Source organism: Rosa chinensis, chromosome 3, assembly GCF_002994745.2.
Source record: "Rosa chinensis cultivar Old Blush chromosome 3, RchiOBHm-V2, whole genome shotgun sequence".
Lineage (NCBI taxonomy): Eukaryota > Viridiplantae > Streptophyta > Magnoliopsida > Rosales > Rosaceae > Rosa > Rosa chinensis.
In genome coordinates, this window is record NC_037090.1 from 3,591,513 (window position 1) to 3,606,245 (window position 14,733).

At 36.5% G+C, this 14,733-nt stretch overlaps 1 protein-coding gene and 1 long non-coding RNA gene across 2 annotated transcripts; both read left to right on the forward strand.

The window, feature by feature from the left end:
- Window positions 1-1,949: 1,949 nt before the first annotated feature.
- On the forward strand, window positions 1,950-3,356 carry LOC112193927 (FRIGIDA-like protein 5). The gene has a single exon (XM_024334191.1). It carries the CDS (start codon window positions 1,950-1,952, stop codon window positions 3,354-3,356), a length of 1,407 nt encoding a protein of 468 aa, XP_024189959.1.
- Window positions 3,357-5,155: 1,799 nt separating this feature from the next.
- LOC121052366 lies at window positions 5,156-7,262 on the forward strand. The gene is made up of 3 exons (XR_005808823.1): window positions 5,156-5,290; window positions 6,167-6,991; window positions 7,105-7,262. It is a non-coding gene; the product is annotated as an uncharacterized LOC121052366 (long non-coding RNA).
- Window positions 7,263-14,733: the final 7,471 nt, after the last annotated feature.

A 14,733-nucleotide genomic window follows, 5' to 3' on the forward strand; every position in this document is an offset into this window, starting at 1 on the left:
GAGTTTTGATATCTCTCCTAAGATTAAAATTTTCAGCTGGCGTCTCCTTAGTTGTTAGGGATAGGTTAAAAAACAGAGACGGAATAGCTATATTTGATAAGATCAAGCAAGAAATAACTTTATTTTCAGGAATGAATCTGTCTTTCTGGCAATCAAGTGACCTGGCCCATTCGCAGTAACTAGAACAAGAAATGGAGATTCTCTCTTTTTTTTTAGAGTTAATAAATCTTTCTTCTATATTTTTCATATGCTGACAGCTGACTCATCTCTTACGTGTTTTAAGGTTTTTGTTTTTTTTAATAAGTTTGGCTCACAATACATGGATTAAAGAGAGTTGATATTTATCGGTGGATTAGCATGGAGGCAGAAGCTCTCACACTCTCAACTTCAAATTTGCTGAAAATTCCTCTATATTTATGTGGTACCACTAGTCCTAATGGCTATCTTTGCACAGACATGCATTAACAACCAGATCTAGGTTGTCAACGGTCAACCGTTAAATGTACACAAAGAAATTTTTATATGAAGTGGTTCAAGGGCAAAGGATCAAAATTTTCATTTCAAATTTGGAAACCTTAATGTGAATCAAACATAGACAAGAGAGAAAGGCATTACACACATACTTGCTCAGAGAAGCACAAACTTTTCCCTACCCCTAGAGCCAAGTTACTGATTTAAAAAGCTACCGCATCACAAACATTTCCTCATTCACTCCATAGGTTATATTACATAACACTAATCCTACCTAGCTAATACCAGGCAACACGTACAAAAAGCCAAGCAAATGGATTTAGCTATCAATCTAGCACAATGCCTTTAGCCTTCATCTGATTCATTAATTCCAAGGATTCCTCCATCTTCTCTTCCCGAGCAAACTCCTCGACCACATATCTATAGGTATCGGCATTGGGCCTCATTCCCTTCTCCACTATTTCCAACAAGTACTTCTTGGCGTAACCAATGGAGTCGGGGTCCTGCGCGAGTGTCAATGTCTCGATAGACGTCTCTGCAGAGGAGCAGGCGCAAATCCTGAAGGTGAACAGCACCACAGCAGGTACTTGACCCATGGCCACGATGGCGGACCTGACCCTAAAATAGCCTCTTCTATATATTAGGTCATCTTGTATATATCAAAGCCTTGAACAGGTTATGGCACAGAACTCCCAAGATAAAGCTGGTCACTATCTTGTTATTTATTATTATTTATTTATTTAAGGAATAAGGTTCAACTTTTTATGATCGAAGATCAAAGGTTATACGTGATCTAACATGTAATAATTAATAAGAGATTACAGATATCATCCAAGTAATTTTAAGTACAGAAAATGTAAACCCAAATAAAATACATTCATCATTTTGGTACATTATATTTCAAAACTATAAACTTCAACCAGAAATAATTATATATATATATATTAAATTATTCTTTATTTTATGTATATAATTTCCGCAATTGCAAGTTTAGGATGTAATTTTTTGTTTTGAGAACAAATTAAGGTGTAAACTGATAATCAAAATATGGGTTTTTGGAGGGAAAAGCTGGACAGGTGTCATGGCTAGAGCTATAGCTTCCTTGAGAAGGGTGCCTATTCACATAAACATGATCCAGTACTTGCCTACCTCTTCCCGAATCCTGTCCGCTATTCTTTATCGAACGGTTCTCATCAATCTTAAAAAAATCTTGATGACTATTTTTTATTATTTTGAAATAGAAAATGTTGAAGAATATTTGAATAACCGATAAAGTTGAGATACCCGCTGAAACCAAAACTCTTGTGAGTCAAAATTGAAGGTATGAAGTCCTCCTCCTTCTCTCTCTCCCTCAATTGTTTCGATTTTCTAAATAAAGTAAAATTGAACCAGAGGTGAGTGCGATTTTCAGCTTTGTTAGGTCTAAGGTTTTGCTCATTTCTTCGAATTTCAGTCGGTTAGGGTTTTCACTTTTCAAGATGGAGGAGATAGCATCGGAGTTGAAGCAGAGAAATGTGAGAGAAGCGTGGAAGGAGCTGGACGACCACTTTGACTCGACCCGGAGACGGCTCCGGACCCGGTTCCAGGAGCTCCAGGCCCGCGAGGAGGAAATCGGAGTCCGTGAGAAGCTGTTGGAGGTGAAAGAGCTGAGATTAGAAGCTCAGGCCAAGGGATTGAATGAAGTTGAGAAGCGGGCCGAAGAAGGTAAGAGTCAGTTGGAGTCTCTTAGGGTTTTGATTGAAAAACATGAAGCAGAGCTTGGTGTTAAATTAAAGAGGCTCTCGGAGGTTGGGGAATTAGTTAGGGAAAAGGAGAGGGAGTATGATTTGATTCAGAATCGTGTGAAAGAGAGGGGTAAGAGACTGAACAAGTATAATCGTGCGATTGAGTTGAAAAAGGGGCAACTTGGTTCGATTCTGAAATCGATGATGGAATGCCAGAGCAGAATCGATTCGAGGGAGAAGATAATGAGGGAAATGGAGTTGAAAGGGAGGGACTTTTGTTTGCTGAAGAAATCGATGGAGGATTGGTTATGTAAAGTTGAATTGAGAAACAGGGAGCTTGATGGATGGGTTGAGGTTCTTGAGGTGAAGGAGAAGGATGTTGAGTCCAAAGTTGAGGAACTCCATTTGATTGTTGAGAGGGTCAGTGAATGCCTTGATGAGGTTCAGGTGAAAGAAGAGCATTTTGTTTCGTTAGAAAAACCGATACAGGAGCAGGAAATGCATTTGTGTTCACTCCAAAAGTTGGTGCAACAGCGTGACAAGGAGTTGGATTCACTGTCCCATGAACTTCAAAGGAAAGAGAGGCATCTTGAAGAGGTTGAATTGAAGATGGCGAAATTAGGACATGCGATTCCTTCATACGTAAGTGATGATCATTCCAGCATTCATTGGGATGGTAGAGGCTTGCAAATGTTCATGAATGAGCAGTTGAAGAGAATATATTCAATGGGTAGTGAAATGTCAGCAATTCTTAAAGCCTCATCTGACCCAGCAAAATTGGTTTTGGATGCAATGCAAGGATTTTACCCTTCAAGTTCAACTCTGGACAACAAGGAGACTCATTTTGATTTGACAGTTATTAGAAGGAGTTGTATTCTTTTGTTAGAGGATTTGAAGAGAATGTCACCACAAATTAATGTTCGGGTGAGAAACGAAGCAATGAAGTTGGCGGCTGACTGGAAGGCTAAGATAGTATCTAGTGAGAATACACAGGAGATTTTGGGGTTTCTGCGGCTTGTTAATACGTATGGATTGAGTTCGATGTATGATGCGAAAGATCTTCAAAGCCTTCTTGCTGTTGTTCATAAGCCCGAACAAGCATCTCAATCAAGTAGGGCCCTTGGTATCAAAGATAAAGCACCTGGTGAGGCCTTTTTATGATTCAAAGTCTCGTTTCTGTATATCTATCTTGGCTTATAGTACCTTCCTTTAAAGAGAAAGGAAAATGAATTGAATGCTTAGTAGTGCTTTCATTGTAGGTTCCATTAATTGGTTATATTGACATTTACTGTTGTGGCACTCCTTACACTTTTGCAGTTTTGAGCAGATGGTAAAGTAGTCATTTACTTGAAGTGGTTGCAACTTGCAAGGAATGTTTTTTAACCATGTTTCATATATATAGATTTTCCATTTAGGCATTGTTGATATATAAGTAAAAGGTGATGTTTTATGTTGCAAATGATTATTGTTTTTCTCTTATTCAGTAGGCAAACAATTTCTCCCTTTTCTGGCCTAATACTCATGAACTGTTTCCTTTTGTCCCCAACTTATAAATATGTCGTTTAACACTTTTAGCATCTCTTGAATTTCTTGAATGCTGAAATACGACTCGGAACTATAGTTTATGTTGCTCGGCTTTGATGGCCCAGGCCCAGGCCCAGGTCCATTCCCAGTCTGTTAAAACAACAGTGTATTTCTTTTCTTTTATTACGAACTGGCCGGGTATTTCTATAGTACCGTTAATTCTCTCTCTCTCTGTCCTCCTTCATTTCTTCCGCAAATTTATTTCTAGGTTAAGATTCTATATTTTCAACCGTCCAAAATTTGTATTTTACTATCATTTCACGTATTTTAAATTTTTTTGAAAATGACAATTTAATTACAATGTTAATATCCAAAAAAATCACATTAATACCCAAGAGGTATTCAACATACGACATGAAAATAAGAAAACGAGTACTAACCGAAAAGACGAGTTATCGGCTTTAATGACTTAAATCTCATTGTGCTAAAAGGAATTCTTGATCATGTAATTCACTTTCAATTGTCTTGTTGGAATAAAGTGGACTTAACATTATCTAAAAGCATCAAGTAAATGGAACAATTGGTTTAACTAAATAAATAAGAAGAAATATGTAATTGTAATTCTAATACCAGTTACCTATCGAGATGTATATCACTTGATAGGAGTAGGACTCTTATTGTTAAAGACCTGATTAACATAAGGGATAGTGATAAAGCTTAAGTCTCCTATCTGATCAACATGAAGTAAAACTAGGACTCCTTATGGGATGAGTCCGGGATGAAGTTTTGGCCAATATATACGGAGAAGGAAGTCCCTATGTTCAACACTGCCTTTTGCATACATTCTCAGTCCCATTCTGAAGCATAAAGTGTTGAAGCATAGAAGACCTTCCTCCATAGTGCAGCTGCTCGTTTCAGATCCTTGAAGATGTTTGCCTCGATGAATGCTCTTGGACAAGCTGTGGCTGTAGGGATTGAACAAGCTGTGGCTGTAGGGATTGAAAGCGTCAACCCAGGTGATTATTCCTACCGAGACTAGGAATGCTTCTGGTGTGCTGCATAATTGCTTTTGCTACTTGTGCAGGTTGTGTGTTATGTGATTTGTGATATGATCTTGTGTGATTCATGTTATGCCACAAATGGTATTAGAACTTAGAATTTTCACAAAACGCATACTTCATGAACCATTGTTTTATTTAAATAAAGAAAACAATAAAACCTGTTTGAGAAAATAAAATGATTTTCTTTTGAATTCATAAAGCAGACCTTAAGATACTTTTGACCCGGTTTTTAGCCATTAATCCAACTCAATAAGAAAATAAGCGGATAAGCCCAAAAGCCGAATTCAGATTAAAAAATATTAATTTTAGCAAATGTTACCATTAGAGTATAACAGTCATTTTAGGGATCGGATTGAGTTAGGTTTTGTTACTGAGATTGAATCCTCAGTTTAGGGGATTCAAGACCCCGCTTTAGAGATGTTAGATTATCAAAACGGGTTAAAAGTTGTTCATGTTTTTTCAATTTTGCTTCCGCTAAATAATTGTTGCAGCACTGTAGCAGAGGCCAAGGTATGTTCTTTAAGAACCAAAACTTGTTTTCAATTTCTGCATTATGGAAAGGGTTGTCATATGGATTACTGTTTAGCATATGGAAAGGGTTGTCATATTGCATATCATGTATTGAATATGGACTGATGCTTCAATTGATGATGAATGTATGGATGTGATATTTTTTTGATATGAAAATGCATCTGTGATTGATATTCTTGATAATTTTGATGCTTTCAGTTGAGTATGAAATTCAAGGCTAACAAGAATTGAGTACAAATTTCCCGAATATTGTTTTTTAGCAGTCTTGTTATGTTTTCATATATGCAGAACATGGTTAATAAACTGTGAATAATTAGGTAAAGCACAAAATTATTAATTTTGATTTGTGAATTTCTTATTATAGTTTTGATCATGTTGCACAAAGCAATTCATCATTTTTCAGAGAAATTCTTAAAGACTGAACAAATTAACACTTGTGTTGCTATTATTAAAATTACACTTATATTTTGTTCTTCCAAAGAAAATGTTCACTGTGTAATCTTGATTATAGTACAGCATCGTGTATAAACATAAATACCTATATTGATTTTTTGAGACTTTTCTTATCTAAAGATATGACTGTTTCAACTAATAACTGGTATATGCAGGATATAGCATGGTGATTTAGAATCTTAAGAATGTTAAGTTTTATGCCACAAAGGCACTACTTGATATTACTGCAGGTTATGGGACTATTGTTTGAAGTTGTGTTTCTATGCTTGAGCAATTGAGTGTTTTTGTTTTGATTCCTTGCTTTTGATTTTTGCATGAAACAGATAAAATTTAGATGCAGTTTTAAACACACAAAATGAAACAATGCAGTAGCTTACAGTTTTTATTTTCTCTTTTGTCTAGGACATCTTGTGGTGACCTTAGGTCAGGTTGAGATGCTTAATGGGTGGAACTATAAGAAGTGGAGAAATTAGGTGGAATTTTACTTGTCCATGCATCAAAACATGAATCTTTGCCTAATTGAGGACCAACCTTCTGAACTAGATAGTGAAAGTACAAATGAGGATAGGAGGCTTTATAAGGAGTGGTGTAGCAGCAACAGGAAAGCCAAAAATGTGATTAGGTGTACTATGTCTGACACAATGAAAGGGTCTATGGTGGAGCCCGAGTTAGCCATGGACTTTATGGAGGAAATTGCAGAAAAATATAGAGAGAGTGACAAGGCTGAAGTAGCTAGGTTGTCTAGAAAGTTCAATGAACTGAGTTTCTCTAGGAAGGGCAGTGTGAGGGAGCACATTATGCAGCTAATTGACATTAATTCTAGGCTCAGAGACCTGGACATGGGAGTTAAGGATGAGTAGGTAGTGCATGTGGCACTTCGTTCATGCACTTCATTCTCCGCTAAACACTTACAGCAACCTGAGAACTTCATATAATGCCCTAGAGAACAAATGGAACCTCAACAAGCTAATCTTTATCTGTGTGGATGAGGAGGAAAGAATTAAGAGAGAATGAGCAGCAACTACTACAGTTAACCTTGTTGAAAAGCCAAAGTGGAAAAAGCAGAATAAGCTTAAGCCCAAAAAGACCACCATCACTAAAGTAGCTGGGAAATCTGCAAAAGCTAAAGCTGGAAAAGTCTTTAAGTATAAGTGTTATTTCTGTAAAAAAAGATAGGGCACATGAAGAGGGACTGCAGTGGCTTTAAAGCTTGGATGATCAAGAAGGGTGAGTCATTTCCTAATTCAGTCTTTTCTCTAGAAGTTAATTTTATAAATGTAGATTCACACACTTATTGGTTAGATTCAGCCTCACCTATTCATATTACCACCTCACTGCAGGGTTTAACAAAGAGGAGGGCACCAAGGAAAAGTGAGCAGCAGGTCTGTGTGGGAAATTGAACAAGGGTAGCAGTTAAGGCTATTGGAACTCTGAAGATCGACTTAGGATTAGGAAAATTTATTTTTCTGGAGAATGTTTATTATATTCCTTCTTTAAAAATGAATCTTATTTAAGTAGGTCTTAGTATTGGATGCAAACTCATTATTGATTTTAGTGGAATAAAATTATTTCAAGGTTCTGAATACATTGGTTGTGGAATGTTTTCAAATAATTATTTGAGATTGGATTGTTCTGTTATTAAGCAGGAAATTCTATTGATTGAGAATCATGAAAACATGAATACATATAACAACATTACAGGTATAAAAAGAACTCTATTCAATAATAAGTCTGCAAAGTTATGGCATAGGAGACTAGGCCATATATCTAAAGAGAGACTTAAAACACTCGAGAAAAATAAAATTTTGCCTGCATTGGATTATACAGATTTGAATGATTGCATTGAATTTTTTAAGGGAAAATTGACAAACTACAAAAAGAAGAAGGCCTTAAGAAGTCAAAATCTCTTAGAACTAATTCATATAGATATATGTGGTTCATTCAAACATAAAACACTCTGTGGAAATTTTTATTTCATCACATTCATAGATGACTTCTCTAGATACTGCTATATCTACTTGTTGTCAGAAAAATCACAAGCTCTTGAGGTATTCAAAATATATAAAACTGAAGTTGAATTGTAGCTTGAAAAGAAAATTAAAGTAGTGAGATCTGATAGAAGAGGTGAGTTCTATGGTAAACATACTGAGGCAGGCCAGCAAAAGGGACCTTTTGCACTTTATTTACAAGAAAATGGCATTAAAGCTCAGTATACAGCTCCCTATAACCCTTAACAAAATGGAGTAGCAGAAAGAAAAAATAGAACCTTGTTAAACATGGTGAGAAGTATAATGTGTACTTCAGGTCTGCCAAAATATTTATGGGGTGAAGCTCTTAAGACTGCAAATTACATTTGCAATAGATCACCTAGTAAATCTGTAGAAAAGACACCATATGAGCTTTGGTGTGGAAAACAGCCAAGCTTGCATCACTGTCATGTTTGGGGATGCAAAGCTGAGGCTAAAACACCTAATGCCTTGACACAGAAGTTAGATCCAAACAGTGAGTTGCCATTTCATAGGATATTGTGAAAAATCGAAGGGCTATAAATTTTATTTAGCTCATCATACAACCAGGACTTTTGAAACAAATCAAGCAAAATTCTTGGATGAAGTAGTTTGTAATACAAGTTTTGAAGACTTGTCTTTAGAGTTTGAAGAAATTGTAGAAAATGAGACTTTAGAAATTTTTTTACCTGTAATATCTGAAAATGAAATGCAAACTGTTGATTCAGAAAATGAAGTTAATAATCGAGATTCAGTAGAGCCAGTAGCCTTAGGTGATGAAGCACCTGATGTAGCCCAAGATATGCAATTAGAAAATGTTAACCCTCAGCCTAGGAGATCTCAGAGAGAAATAAGACCAGTTTATGGGGAAGATAGTGATTATGTTGTTTACCTGCAAGAAATTGATGTCCTTGCAGAAAACAATGATCCATTGAGTTTTAAACAAGCCTTAGAAAGCAGTGAAGTTGAAGAATGGCAGAAAGCTATGGAAGCTGAGATTTCATCCATGAGTCAAAACAAAGTGTGGATCTAGTTAAACCTAATCCAAAGCAGAAAGCCATAGGGTGCAAATGGGTATTTAAGACCAAAAGGGATGCCAATGGTAACATAGAAAGGCATAAAGCTAGGTTGGTAGCCAAGAGTTTCACACAAAAGGAAGGCATAGACTATACTGAAACTTTTTCTCCTGTATCCACAAAAGATTCATTCAGAATTATAATGGCTTTAGTGGCACATTATAATATGGAATTGCACCAAAGGGATGTTAAAACAACATTTTTAAATGGGAAATTAGATGAAGTTATTTATATGAAGCAGACTGAGGGTTTTGTGAAATCTGGAAAAGAAAACCATGTATGCAGACTAAAGAAATCTATTTATGGACTTAAATAAGCTTCTAGGCAATGGTCTAAGAAGTTTGACTCTGTGATTTCATCATTTGGTTTTATAGAAAATATAGTTGATGAATGTGTGTACATGAAAACAGTTGGAAATAAATTTATTTTTCTCATACTGTATGTGGATGATATTCTCTTGGCTAGCAGCAACATTAAGTTACTTAAAGACACCAAAACCTTTCTGTCAAATAATTTTGACATGAAATATTTAGGAAAAGCCTCTTATGTTCTAGGTATTGAAACCAAGAGAGATAGGGCACATGGTTTATTAGGCTTATCTCAACAAAACTACATTTTAAAAGTTTTAAAGAGATTTGGGATAGAAACTTGTGCATAAGGTGAAGCTCCTATGACAAAAGGAGACAAACTGTCAAAGAATAAAAATTCTAAAAATGGGGGGAAGATGCATGATATGGATAGCAAACCTTATGCTAGACTAATAGGTAGCCTCATGTATGCATAGGTCTGTACAAGACCTGATTTAGCTTTTGCAGTTTGTCTAGATTTCAATCAAATCCTACTCAAGAACATTGGACTGCAGGAAAAAAGGTACTTAGATACTTATAGAGGACTAAATCACACATGTTGGTATATAGGCAAGTAAAGCAACTAGAATTAGTAGGCTACACTAATTCAGACTTTGCAGGAAACTATCCAGATTCAAAGAAGTCCATATTTGGTTATGTGTTCATGCTTGCAGGAGGGGCTGTGGCATGGAAAACCATGAAACAGTCACTGGTCTCTACCTCCACTATGCAGGCTGAATTCATAGCCATTTATGAAGGAATGTGTTATGTGTGAAGGATTATGGATTAAAAACTTTTTAATGCAGACCAAAGTTTTAAGTTCAATTGTGTCAGATGCACTTAAGATTTATTATGATAATGAAGCTGCAATATTTTTTGGCAAGAATAGTAAGAGGTCCAACAACTCCAAACACATTGATTTGAAATACTATAGTGTAAGAGAGAGAGTGAAGCATGGTGAAGTTGTTGTTTTGAACATTGACATGGAATCCCAACTTGCAGATCCTTTTACCAAGGCTTTATCAGTTGTAAATTTTAAGAGACATACAGAGAATATGGGAGTATTGTCTGATTTGAGAGCTTGAGTTCAGTGGGAGTTTCGAGTCATTTTTTGAATTTTCATTCTTGTGTAACAATTCCAATTCAGTTTTTGATTTTTCTAATACTTGTATTTGCATCTGCAAGTTATCAATAAGATTGAGGTATTCCAAGAAGTAATTCTTTCATTGATGGTTAACTTGTGTGAAGCACTTATTTTAGTTATTTCATTTTGAATATGTGTTATCAAGTGAACTGCTATGCTTGCATAGATTTTCAGTTACAGAAAAGCAACTCCTAGTTCACTGGTGTTTAGAGGTTGTTGTCAAGATTTAAACAAGATTTTGATTTATCAAAGTCATTTTGATGGACTGTGAGCATAATGGCCTTACAAGTAGATACACTTGCCATATAGCTCCATTGTTATCACTTAAAGTTTATGTGAACACAGTAGCTGATGTGAGTGGTTTTTAACCAATGTGTTTGTTTCAAACTTAGTTGGTTCTAAATTCTACATTAGTTTCTGTGTTTGACCAAGCTGAATGAGATTTGAATTTTTACATGTTTCAAGTGCACGCTTCAGTTGTTGTTTAATACAAGTTATTGGTTCAATTGTTCTGCAAATAGACAATGTTAGTCCAAGTGGGAGAATGTTCGTATAAAGTGGACTTAACATTATCTAAAAGCATTAAGTAAATGGAACAATTGGTTTAACTAAATGAATAACAAGAAATATGTAATTGTAATTCTAATACCAGTTACATATCGAGATGCATATCTCTTGATAGGAGTAGGACTCTTATTGTTAAAGACCTGATTAACATAAGGGATAGTGATAAAGCTTAAGTCTCCTATCTAATAAACATGAAGTAAAACTAGGACTCCTTATGGGATGAGTTTGGGAAGGAGTTTTGGCCAATATATAAGGAGAAGGAAGTCCCTATGTTCAACACTGCCTTTTGCATACATTCTCAGTCCCATTCTGAAGCATAAAGTGTTGAAGCATAGAAGACCTTCCTCCATAGTGCAGTTGCTCGTTTCAGATCCTTGAAGATTTTTGCCTCGATGAATGCTCTTGGACAAGCTGTGGCTGCAGGGATTGAAAGTGTCAACCCAGGTGATTATTCCTACCGAGACTAGGAATGCTTCTGGTGTGCTGCATAATTGCTTTTGCTACTTGTGCAGGTTGTGTGTTATGTGATTTGTGATATGATCTTGTGTGATTCATGTTATGCCACATGTCTTACTAAGCATCACGCCACGCACGTGGACCAAACCACTATCATGTTTTTGGGGATCACAAGATTGGATGTGGTCTGGAATATTGTTACATAACTACATAAAGCCACTATCAAAATAGTTAATACACACCACCTCTAAGGTCATCTCCAGCCGGGGGCTTTAAGTCACTTTTAGTCCTTCAAAGTCTATTTTCCATCTGCTATGCTACGCCAAAAACATAATTGATAGTAGAGGAGGCAAACGGGCCACTAAGCACAAGCACGGCACGCTTAAAAGAGGCCCGGCACGACCCGAGCACGTTAGAATAACGGGCCGGGTTGGGCCTAGGAATATTGGCCCATTGGCCCGGCCCGGCCCGAGCACGACATATTGTGGGCCGGCCCATTACAAACACAAAATTTCATTTTTTTTTAATATTTAAAAACCACAATGATGAAATTTGAATATTAGACCTCTTTATTTAAAATCTCATGACAATTCCACCAATGATATTTCTTTATATTGTCAAAATAGTGAAATAAAACATTATATCCTTGTTTTGACATAAAGTATTTTTTCTAATCTTATAATAATACAACTATAGAATGAAGGAAAGAATAATATGATACTAAATCTTCATTATATTAATAAAGATTAATCTCACAATAATATACTACAAGCAATATATTTTGAGTTATTTTTTTCTTTCTTTCTTTCTTGTAGTGGAATATAAAAAATATTAGAAAACTAATCTTAAAAAGCTAAGATTTAGAAAAATATTGTAGAACTTAATTTATTTTAATTTTCTAAATAGTTAAACAAAATTAATTTTTATTTATTCAAATTAAGATTTTTAAATCGTGCTTTATAGTGGGTAGGCACTAGCACGGCCCGTTTATTAACCTGGCACGAGCACGGCCCAACAGGATATGGGCTCGGGCCATGGGTCGGACCGGGCTTAATATTTAAGTAAATGGGCTGGCACGAGCCCGACACGATAATAAATGGGCCGGCCCAAGCACGGCACGAGGCACGACTAGGCCCGCATAAAATGGGCCGGGTCGGCCCGTTTGCCACCTCTAATTGATAAGTTAAAGGGTCAAGGGCTACGATACAATGCTACATTTAGCCCTTGCTTTAGCCCCCAACTAAGAGCATTTGTAGTGGGGACCTATTTTTGGGTCCAAAATCAAAATTTGGGTCTAAAAGTATAGAATTGTGTTGCGGTGGGTAGGAGAGAATTGAACTCATAACTCCTGGAGATTTAAATTTTGGAGTAGATTTGGTCCAAGGAAGGACTCAAATCCATTTGAATTCATAAATTGTAGGAACCGCCACATGGGAAACAAAATCTGAAAATCCCACTTGTTTATGTTCTAAAGCTTATGATGTGGGGACCACTATCACACACCCTCATTCTTAACGGCTATATGATATTAAAATGGGTGGCCCAGATTTGTTGCTTCTTGAATCCAATGGTGCACAATTAATCAATTCAATCATGCCAACTCTAAACAAATAAGTCTAAAATATGGGCCCAAAAATAAGTCCTGCAACACCTAATATGCTACTCAGATGGACTCAAATCAGTATTCCAGCTTATTTGGACCCAAATTTGAGTCTAAAAAATGAGTCCCCACTGCTGATGCTCTTGAGTAGAGCCCATCAACTTAAGGCCACACAAAATAGATGAGATTTTTCAAAAAATATGAAGGGCTAAGATTAATCAGCCGTTGATATCCAACGGTCAAGTATGCTTGCTGACATCATCAAGTTGATATCAGCTAGCAGTTAGTTTTTTTTCTTTCAAAAATTCATTTTATTAGTATCAGCTAATCTCTTAAAAGAATATAAATAACAAAACAATTCTGACAAAAGTTAAACAAGAATTTGAAAAATTGCTTATAAAGTAACACCGTGTCACAATAAAATCATATCTAAAAAAATTAGTAAGGTTCGATAAGAAGAATAGTCGTATAGTTAAATAATACTATATATATTTTAAAAGCATAATAAAAATATTTAAAAACTCAAGTCTTTATGTAATATTACATTATCAATGAAATTTAAGTTTTTTCTATTGAGATAATTTCTACGGGGGTTATGCCTTCTTCTCTGCCATTCGCGAGAGAACCTTCTCGCCTGCGTCCTCCTTTGGTTGGCAACGGCGTTGTACCTCCGATCAAGAAGGATGGGTTCAACCTCCTCTGCGATCCAAACCTTGATGGTGACGGCAGGTCTTTCTGTCAATCTCCAGAATTTGCAGTTATTGGTTGACCTTTTTCTCCTATTTTTGACGATGGTATGGATGGAGCATATCTGATGGCTGACTGGATCTGGAGTGGGGGAGAATCTTGGTCCCCAATTGATTTGATTGTTGAAGTCCTAGAGACTATTGAGTGTTGGAGGTCGTGGAAGCCAGGGATTCAGGTGTGTTGGGTTGGTGTCGATGGCACTCACATGATGATCTCTTTGCCGATGGTGTAGTGACCATGGGCGAAGTTGTTGGTAGCGTCCTTCTTGCCGGAGATGAGCTGCTCCGGCTGGAAGTAGGTTCCTGTGCGAACCTCGTCGATGACGGTGGGCTCGAGGTCGAGGAAGATGGGGCGTGAGACGTGCTTGTCGGCTCCGGTCTCGGAGAAGAGGGCGTTGAAGGCGTCATCGTCGCGACCGACGGTCTTGTCGCTTGGCATCTAGCCGTTCAACTGGAGAGAGAGAGAGAGAGAGAGAGAGAGAGAGAGAGAGAGAGAGAGAGAGAGAGGAGTCGAGGGAGAGAGTCTGAGAGGAGTGTAGTTTGTTAATTAAAATGAGGGTAAAACTGTCATTAATGTTTAAATTGGGTAAATGAGATTAAAAACTTCTTGGTGGAGTAAGTGGGCAATTTTTAGGCTCAAATTGTGTAAATGGTCAAGGCCCCTAATGCTAGCTCTTTGTTATCAACTTTGAAGTCGAAAAATGGTTCTTCTCTTCTTTAGTTTATTATTTTCACTTGCCAAATTACTCGTTCATCTATTAATACTCATGCTCTTCATTTTCAAAAGAACAACTTACTCCCTAAATCTCATGATTATTAGCTTTGCTCATTTTTTATTTATTTTCAAACATGTATGCTCAACCATTAACACATTTATCATTATGTTAGAGATTTGTTCATTCCCTCATGTGCACATGCAATTATTCTACGAGCTTTTACCATATTATTCTCACTCTTCGTTTAATACACGCATGCTTTAATTGCAAGTTCACTTATAGCATAGAGACACTTATTTTACTTTATAATT

What these genes read in the sequence shown, in the direction of transcription:
- LOC112193927 (XM_024334191.1), top strand. Translation starts at nt 1,950, where the DNA reads ATGGAGGAGATAGCATCGGAGTTGAAGCAGAGAAATGTGAGAGAAGCG.